Source organism: Polypterus senegalus, chromosome 13, assembly GCF_016835505.1.
Source record: "Polypterus senegalus isolate Bchr_013 chromosome 13, ASM1683550v1, whole genome shotgun sequence".
Lineage (NCBI taxonomy): Eukaryota > Metazoa > Chordata > Cladistia > Polypteriformes > Polypteridae > Polypterus > Polypterus senegalus.
In genome coordinates, this window is record NC_053166.1 from 68,883,472 (window position 1) to 68,893,671 (window position 10,200).

A 10,200-nucleotide genomic window follows, 5' to 3' on the forward strand; every position below is an offset into this window, starting at 1 on the left:
GATATAAATTGGAAGGCTAACTAGATCACAGCCGGAGTTTTGCAGTAACTTGCGCGTTTGGTCGTGCGTGCGGGATGACCATTGTGTTAGAAAAGAGATCTCAGACTGGCCGCCCTGCAAGTGGCAAATACCATAGGGAGGATATACGATATCTGATATATGATAGACTAACATTTGAAAAAAAAAATTTTGGAATGCAACGCTATCTACCTGCACTACCTTTGCAATCTACCGGTTGATCGCAATCGACGCATTGGGCACCCCGGTTTAATTAATCCATTATTTATTAATTAGTGTGTCTGATGCTAAAGTACTTGCAGCCTTTGATTATTCAGAGTTGTTTGCCAGCGTGTCTGCTGTGTTCATTTTTAATTATCATTAGTAAGATACAACAAAGGGGGAAAACTGCATAGAGAAAAGGCAAAATACAATGAAATCAACAAACGAGAGTTAAGCATTTAAATCTATAGCAAAAGCAGAAATATTTCTAAATGTCTTATAAATGTAAAAATCATGCTGCTGTGCTTTTCTGAATGTAGAATAAAATAAAAATAGTACCAGCTAATTAAAAGAGATCAGTGCTGTCAAGTGTTGTCACTGATTAGGAATGTGGTTGGAACAAAAACCTGCAGCCATAGGGGGTCCCCAGGAGCGAGGCTGGGAAACACTGATTGAGAGATATGAAACAGGAAAGAATTCCAGGTGTCTTAAAATGCATAGGGCATCATTTTGAGACATAAGAAAATTTGTTTGCAGTATCCTGAAATTTAGTGCACAGACATTAAAACTTTTTTTGAAATGTCTTCAAATATTTGAAAAGCTGAACTGCATTTTAGGATATTTCATTTTGACATATTGTAGCTCTAAATGGTAATTCATTGAACTTCTAATACAAAAGGCCAACTCAGCAAAAGCCAGATGACTGTCATTTATTAAAGCAGAAAAATCAATGTGCGGCTGTTTTTGTCCTCACATTCGTATGTCTACTTAGGGTTCCTGCTTGCTTGTAATTATTGCAGAAGGGATATTTAAAATGCGTAAGGCATTCCTCCAGCTCCTCCATTGTCTTTCAGTGCTGCATTTTTTGTGTTTGCCATGTTTCTATTATACTGCTCAGTTTGTGTATTTAATGCTGAGTTTAATCTGGAAAGTGCTTTGTTGTGTTGCCTAATTTGAATGACACTATTTAAATTAATGATTGAAGTGCAAACAAGAATATCAGCAGAGTTTATTTTGTAGCCTTTGTCAATTTTCGTAAAGTGTTCAACTCAGTTGATTGAGCTGCCCTGCAGGACATCCAGGGACTTTGCGGGGTCCCCTAAAGTTGCTGGATATCATGGCCAGCCTGTATGCTGGTACTGTGAGTGCTGTGCAGAGTGGAGGCAGAACCTCTGCATTTTTCCCAGGTTGATTCTGGGGATCATCAGGAGTGTGTTCTTGCTCTTACTCTGTTCAATGCTTGCATGGACTGGGTGTTGGGAAGGGTTATGAGATCCAATGGCTATGGAGCATCTGTTGGTGAAGAAAGATTCACTGATCTTGACTTTGCTGATGATGCTGTGATCTTCACGGAGTCAATGGAGGCTCTGATTTGGGCTCTTGAGAGACTGAGTGAGGAGTCTGAGCATCTGGGCTTGCGAGTGTCCTAGGTAAAAACCAAGATCCAGGCCTTTAATGATCTCTTGGGCACAGCCATCAGCAGTGTATCTGTATGCGGAGAGATTGTTGACCTTGTTGAGGGGTTTACTTGCTTTGGCAGCAACATTCATGTCTTTGGTGACTCTTCTTGTGAAATTAGTAGATGAATTGGGAGAACATGGGGAGGGGGGGTTAGGAGGTTGCTAGAAAGGGGTGTGTGGCACTCCCTATATCTTTGCAAAAGGACAAAGGTCCAAGTCTTTAGAGTCCTGGTGCTTCTTGTCTTGCTATATGGTTGCGAGACATGGATGCTATCCAGTAACCTGAGACAAAGACTGGACTCCTTTGGTACTGTGTCTCCCTCTAAGATTCCTTGGGTACTGCTGGTTTGACTTTGTGTCAAACGAGAGGTTACTCATGGAGTCCTGATTGAGGCACATCATCTGAATTGGCAGGGAAGTGTCACGTATTGCATAACAGCTTTGTGTCGTGATTCCCCGAGGGTGATCAGGCTCACAGGTTCCTCATTGTTGAGGACCCAAGCGGTTGGACCTGGCCAAGGGTATGCCCAAGTAACACCTGAATGCAGCAGATAGATGGTCATTTCCAAGGGGTGGGACTAGGCCGTGTGTCTGCCTGGGGGGTTGCTAACCTGGCTCCTGAGCTGTTTTGTCATGTGGTAGGTACGGCAATGCACTGTACCAGTGCATGCTTCCCAGCCTGACCTGACTAGACCTGAATGTTTGATTAAACATATATGAGATGTCTTTCCCTGATCAGAACAGCACACTGACTTGATGTGTTTATTAAAAGCTCTTTTTACTGAAAACTGTGTGGTGACACTTGTGCCTGACTGCTGTTTTGAAAAGAACTAAATAATGAAAGTTGATCATCCACACTGATAAGAATGAAGACCCATTTAAATTTTACAAAGTAACTTTACTTTGAGAGCTCTGTAAGTTTCATATTTAACATATACACCTCTTTAGGGAAGTGATTGTTATCACTTAACACAGCCAGGTACAGCATTTAAAAAACAATTTAGTATAGAAATGCCACAATGAGGAAGCACTGTCAGTTTTATTTACAGATATTTAACCAGCCAAGGCTGGACTTTGACATTGGCTGTTACGTAATAGTTAAGAGTCAGATAATGACACCAATACCAATGCCAGTCAGATCATGGGAAATCTAGCAACTCTGCATGTCAAGGCTCAGAGTCCTGATTCTGAAAGCTCTCACAATTCAGTAGCTTTGTACATCAACATTTGCTTTTTATAGATCCTGTCATACTCCCACTTTACTCTGAATTCCTTGTCCCATCAGATCACACAGTCACATGCTGCTTATGCAAACTCACTTTGATCCTAACAGATCCTACATATCTGTTTAAGAATTTCATCATCTGGATCATCTAAAGCCTCATGGTCCTAAACCTTTGCATCTTCTACAGACATTTGAGGAGTTGCACTCTTTTAACTTTTAAATAAATTGATATTAAGAGGTGACATGATAGAAATGTTCAAACTTATGAAGATAATTAGTACTGAGGACCACTATTGTTACGTTAGAGTGAGTTTCTCAGCAAAAAGGTGAGCATAGATAAATGCGGTTAAGGACGTATCTTCGAAAATTTCATTTTACGCAGAGAATCATAAACATGTAGAATTAGTTACCAAGTAGTATGGTGGATAAAAATACTTAGGGAGCCTTCATATCTTGATATTGTAGCATCCCGGCTGGGGTGACGACCGGAGGGAAAGAGACAGTTGAGTTGACTGGGTAGAGCAGAGAATAGCACAGAGGACTGACATTTGGGATATGATTGACAGTAAAGGGAAGAAAAGGGGCAAGACCCTGAATGGAGGCAGGGATTCGAGGAGCAGCTAAGAAGGTGTAGAGGGAAAGAGAAGGGGAGTTGAGCTGGGTACGTGAGGTGGGTTATTAAAGTGGAACAAAAGGTTTTTTTTTTGGTCTGTTGACGGTGTCTCTCAGAGCTATAACAATGAGAGAATCATAGATAATTGTAAATAGTTCAAGTTCAGAGTCGTTCATTTTGCTTTTACATCCATGATTTTTTTTTGACTGTTCGAGTAAACCGTTCTGCAGTCCCTTCTTTCTCCTGCTGTGTTTTTCCTTTTCAAACCTCTCATGGTGAGGTCGTTACAATATTATCTAGAAGTCACATCAATTGGGATTTATGAATTAAGTTGGCCCTTTATTGTCAAAATCATTCTCATGTGATAACTTTATCTTGTTTGATCCTGTTAAATCAAAGAACTCCGTTACTTGGTCACTCTGCAGATGCCACAGCTCTATAGCTTCTTTCCCATCCTCCAGGTCTCCATTTCCACTCCCTCAAATTTTGATCATTTAAGATCTCACGTTTCTGAAGCTTTGCATCTTCACAGATGCTTACAATTACAATTCAATGCCATTGCCTCCACTCATCCTATCCTGTCAGATCACATAGGCTATGCAGCTAGATCTGAAATCTGCTACACGACCTTAGAATAAAAAACCTTTAGAAGCTTTGCAGTTCCATTTGTAATTTTGATCTTGTGAGACTGATAACCTCATGTTTGATCCTGTTTGAAAAAGTTATATTCATGATTATATTAAAGATCACATATCAACCTTTCTAACTATTAATAATTCCTGTCATACTCCCACTTTTCTCTGAATTCCTTTTTCATTTTTCTTTTTCATTTAATATTTCAACCCTAAATCTTCAGTCCTGATCATGTAGATTCATCACTCTGGAATCTGGAACTGCTCTCTACATTTCAAAATGTATAATGTTAAGGATTAGGTGTAGGCTGAGAATGCAGTAATTTGTGTCTATCAATATTTAGTTTTGGAGTATCATCAACTATGTTTGCAAACGCTTCACCTAATTGTATCTTACGTTATAAGACTGAACATGCTTGACTTCATCACTTTATTGCTCAAGACAAATCCTAAATGTCTGGCTTGCTTTATTCTCTTAAAAAATACTACCCTGTTCCTCCTCTAATGAGCTTTCTGTTTATGACTGGGGATTTATAGTCAATTCTGAAATAAAATTCTGCTGTTATCATTTAGAAACTGAAAGAATAAAACTCTTTCCTTTAAGCCACAAGTTATCATTCTCTTTAGGTCTGTTGTGTTCTCCTTCATTTCTTTTATCTGAAGCTGGCAGGAGGGGATCAAGCTTTCGATATTAGAAATGTTCCACTTACTAACAGGTGTGGAGCCGACCCGGACACAGACAGGCGGACATGTTCTTAATCACCACCACACGTTTATTTACAAACTATTTACAACAATGAAGTCACACAGACTCAGTCCATTTAGTGCACAAATACCCCAACAATCACAGTCCTGGCCACAAATGCCTTCTTCTCGGCCGCCTCCACTCTCCTTTCTTGCCTTGTCCTTCTTCCACCCGACTCTAGCCTCGAATGAAGGGAGACGGCCCCTTTTATTTCATTTTGTAAAGCACTTTGAGCTACATTTTTTTTGTATGAATATGTGCTATATAAATAAATGTTGATTGATTGATTGATTTTATACATGACTCGGATGAGCTCCAGGTGCTTCCGACACTCCCCCGCTGGCCATGCCCCCGTTGGCCACGCCCCAGCGTGGCAGAAGTGCCGGCTGTTCTCCCGGCAGCTCTCCGGGTATCGTCCTTATTCTTCCCCCCAGCACTTCCTGGTGTGGCGGAAGTGCTGAGGTAACAGGTCCCCAAGGCATTGGGGCGCCTCCTGGCGGTGACCACGGGCCCCTACAGGGTGGGGCTTCCATGCCCTCAACCTGTGGCCCCCAGAGCAACCAGGAAGGCGGCCCCCACGTGATCCAGGGTGGGCCTTGACCCACTTCCGGTCCCTCACGGCGTCCCGGCCGGGTCGTTGCCCCTGGCATCCCTGACACAGGACAGGGCAGTATCTGCAGGTGGTACGACAAGCTGGATGTACCCGTCATAGTACTTGGACCCTGATTCAGTTTCCAGAATTGATATCCTCTATATGGTGGTTGCACATTTTAAACGTAGTTTTTCAAAGGCTACTCCTGTCACATTACACATTCGAGTTAAATTGTGCTAAATTGTGACTTTGAATGGGATTAAACATGTATAAGAGTGTCATCCTATATATGTTTTTACTTTAAGATGACCCCTACCTCTTGTATAAAGTATATATTTCTCTTTTCTCTGCTTTTCCTTTAAATAAGACGTGATGTGTGATTTTTCAGAAACAGCTGGTGTCAGTTTTGTTACAAGGGAACATTTGTGTTCGATGTCCAAAAATGTCTCAAATTTCAGCTTTATTTGGCCTGGTCAAGCTTCCACATGATCTCTACTACTATAAAAGCATTCTTCATTCAGCATAACAGATATAATCTGACTTTTAAAAATAATGTTTCACAGCTTAATTTAAATTTTTCCCATGAACCCTTACTCTTATACAAATGTATCCTGGCTAGATGTTTCCTTCCTTCCTCTGAAATCACGTGGCCCCCCATATTTGTTAGTATTTTGGATTCCATTTGAAATACAAATAAAGCAAAACTCTGCTCTCATGCAAGTGGAATTCTCATAAAACAGTTAATTATTATTTTCTCTTTTCCCATTGATTCTATTGCAGTTATGCTGTATTTATAACTCATTAAGTTTGTGTACTTTTTTCACTTATTGTTTCTTTTTAAAATATGGCCTATTTGGAGCTGTGAGTTATGCAATAATTTGACAAATGACTTGTTTTGTTTTTAAATTCAAAGTATATTTGCCATGTACTTGGTGTGTGTGTGTGTGTGCCCTGGGGTGGGCCGGCGCCCTGTCCAGGGTTTGTTTCTGGCCTTGTGCCCTGTGCTGGCTGGGATTGGCTCCAGCAGACCCCCGTGACCCTGTAGTTAGGCTATAGCGGGTTGGATAATGGATGGACGGATACGTATATTTGCCAAATACTTTTTACAGCGAAAGGATCTGAGTTTTCGGTTATAAAACTGTGCTTAGATTTCACAGTAAAATTTTGCTTATGCTTGAAAGGCAAAAAAGGCACATATTATTTATATATTTATTTCTAAAACCAATAATGTGCAGGGGTGCCTTTCCTTCTATCTCCTCTCTTGTGGTGTTCCCACTATAATCTGAAAGAAAGATTATACAAGTTGTTTATAATGTACTAAACGTAATTGCAATTGTATCAATTATGCTAAGTTACCAAGAAGCCAACCATCACACACAGTATGACCCTGAAGTCTGTTTCCCATACTTTTCATAAAATAAAGAGATCAGTGGGGCCTCCTCGCAGTGAAGTTAGTCAAACATATTTGAGCATTGTATATTACTATACAGTAGTTGTATATTAAATAAAAGAAAGTGTGTTCTGTTTTCAAAAGTAAATTCAACCTGTGATTATGCCTTTACTGTAACATATGTAATCAATTGCTCCGGATACATTAAGAAAATCAATAATCACTGCAAATTGCCTGTTAATCTTGTCTTGCTTACCTTGACTGTAAGAAAATTGTTTATATCTGGGTAGTATCTAAATTATACCTTACCATACAAATGGCATGACACTGCTCAGAGATGATTGAGACATTTCTGCCTTGTCAGGTAGTTCATGCTAAAAAACGCTCATCGCCAAATAACCTAAGGTTGTTTAAACTTGTAACCGAACAGGGATCATGTGATTTCTGCATGATGAAATTTGTAATGTAGGTTCGATTTTAGCACACAACTCCAAGAAGATGGCTCTAGGAAGTCTAAATCAGCTTATAAGCCAGCCATCATCCTGAACCAAAAAATCATTGCAGTCTCTGATATTCTCCTGAACAGATAATGCTGCCAATCTCAGTTATGTCCTTCAACACACAGCAATCCATTTTTATATAAAAAATATGCTACCCACTAAGCCCATTATTGCTAAGTATATGCATTAGGTATTATTAACAACGTTGAAGACAGCTACATTGAGAGAACATGTCAGTTAACTGATTAGTTCAAGAACACCAAAATGTTGTTGAAATGTGCAGTGAGACACCATTTTCTGTTCATTGATCTGCCTATCTAGTGTCACTAAAATGCCAACATCAAAAAATTCTGCATAGTACTTATGAATAGTCAGAATATGCCATAATGTCAAGCTAATTTTTAAGCTTGTATTATATAAATACAGACACAGAATGTAGTAAGTTTTTATCCTGTGGCCCCTGACTTTTTAAACCCTATATTTGATTAAGCAAGTTTGATAAAAGATAGTTTGACAAATGTAATGGTGAAGGGTTTACAAAAAAAGGAGATCAAAAGAATATTTGGTTGAGTCTAATATTTAAGACAGATTGGGTCTGAATCTTTTTTCCTTTCTGGGTCATGTGAAACCTGAATAAATTGTGACAACAATAATAAGTTAGACTCATGGCAAACCATCACAAGACACTCTAATCCATCCTGGAGAAATTAAGAATTGCCTTTTTACTTGCCTGAATGTTTTTGGAAAGTGGGAGGAAAACTATGTAAATGTGGTGTGAACATTCAAATGCCACACAGACGTCTCTCTAGTTGGTATCTGACTAGGGCACAAGTTTCAAACTCCAGTCCTGGAGGGCCGCAGTGGCTGCAGGTTTTCATTCTAACCCTTTTCCTAATCAGTGACTAGTTTTCACTGCTAATTAACTTCTTTTCCCTTCATTTTAATAACCCTGTTTTTAAGGAGTCAGTCTTCTGAATTGATTCTTTTCTTCAATAAATGACAGCCAAACGGAAATGAAATGTAAAATTAGGTCAACATATGACCAGCTAATCCAGGACTTCAAATGCCAACCAATTTAACTCCAACCAGTTTCTTAATGAGAGGCCAATTCTTGCTGTTAATTGAACCCATCATTTAATTCCATGGATTGTTACTGCTCTCATTCTGCCACAGTAGACATTTCCAAAACTTTTGATTTATTGTTTTTTCAAAGACATGAGAGATCAGCCTTACTGAGACCTTCACCTTTCTTTATTTTCAGATATTGTGTGATGGACACAGGTGAGCTGGTCATGTGGCGGCTTGTTTTGTGTCTCATTATTGTTTGGCTGCTAATTAAAGAAAAAGAAACAACTAAGGGGTCTGAATCAAGTTAATTAAAATTAAGGCAAATAAAGTTAATTAGCAGCAAAAACAGGTTGCTAATTACGAAGATGGTTAGAATGAAAACCTGCAGCCACTGTGGCCCTCCAGGACCGGAGTTTGACACCCCTGGACTAGGGTCTAAGTATGGTAGTAGGTCAATAATGCTACCCATTTGTTTTATAAACTTGTTATGCATTTCTGCTCTTTGCATGACAAATGCTGTGAACGTGTACAGGTTCATTGTTATGGCGTATGTCAAGAATAACTGCAAACTCTGTGTGTGTGCGTGTGTTTGTGTGTGTGTTTGTGTTATGTGTTAGTGTTAAGAATAACTAATGACATTTTGTGTTTCTGCTTTAGAACCCATGAAATAAGCTATGCTGCTAAGCATGTCTGCTTACCAAACTTGGGGCTTGGCTATATACTACAGAGCAACTGAGTTATTGGCTTCTGTTTTTTTTTTCACAGAGTGCTGTTTAAAGTGTCAGTGAGCTCTTTTATGAGAGTGTATTGATGCATATTTAAATTATGCTCTGCTTTCACATTACCTAAAACCACTTCAGACACCAAACATTAGTTGGAGATTTAAAGTGTTTTGGGATCCAGAATTCATCAAAATACCTAAATGTCTGTGGAAGTACATTTCCATATAATTACCTAAAAGAAACTGTGTGTTTATCATTTGCAAAGAGAGCTGTGCCGCAGCAGCATCACACAGCATGTGGGAGTCTCCATGAGTCCAACTACGACGACTGCTGTTCTGAAACTAACTTCTCAAAACAAGCCAATTGGCAATGTATCATACCATCCTATACACACATAAGAACCAGTGTCTCATTTAAAAGCAAAACCCTTACTTACCACACATTTCCGCCCTAGTTGGTCAAAGACACGCTCATTTTCTTGATTGCTCAAAAGGCAGCTGGGTGAGTTCTCCAAGCTCTTGGATCCTTTTGAACCTCTGCTCATGATGTATCCTCCCTAGGAGAAGGGAGTTACTCCCAACTCCCAAGAAAAAGAAGAAAAGAAAAAAAACAACAGACACAGAAAGAGTGAGACAACCCTTAAAGTTGGCTCAAGGAAACAGCCCTGCCGTCAAGGGAGAGAGCAATCTTGCATGCGCTATACTTCCGTATTCTCTCTAAACTTTGGGTTCACTTGCAGCAGGAAGCTCTAACCACAGCTACTCTGGTTTGTGCTGATTGCACTTCTTTTGACTTGACTTCCCCATTTGTATGTACTTTGCTTACATGAAGGGGCGGGAGCTGATACTAGCAGAAGGAGATATGGATAACCTGAAAACTGTATTTAGATTTGTAATTGCAGAGATCTCTGTGTCACAGGATGTGTAAAGTGGAGTTAAGTGGAGTCCACATGCACTATTTGGTTATCTGTGGCTTGATCTGGCAAGATTCAGCATGTTGTTTATGCTTGTCTTCCATTATAACAGACCAGCACA

At 39.7% G+C, this 10,200-nt stretch overlaps 1 protein-coding gene across 1 annotated transcript in view; it reads right to left on the minus strand.

The window, feature by feature from the left end:
- Nucleotides 1-9,856, minus strand: part of LOC120542323 (wiskott-Aldrich syndrome protein-like) — a 74,742-nt gene extending 64,886 nt beyond the window's left edge. Inside the window, exon 1 of the mRNA XM_039774696.1 lies at nucleotides 9,603-9,856. Coding sequence (XP_039630630.1) covers nucleotides 9,603-9,710 — 108 coding nt within the window. The 5' untranslated portion in view covers nucleotides 9,711-9,856. The remainder of the gene's footprint in view (nucleotides 1-9,602) is intronic.
- Between the last annotated feature and the right edge of the window lie 344 nt (nucleotides 9,857-10,200).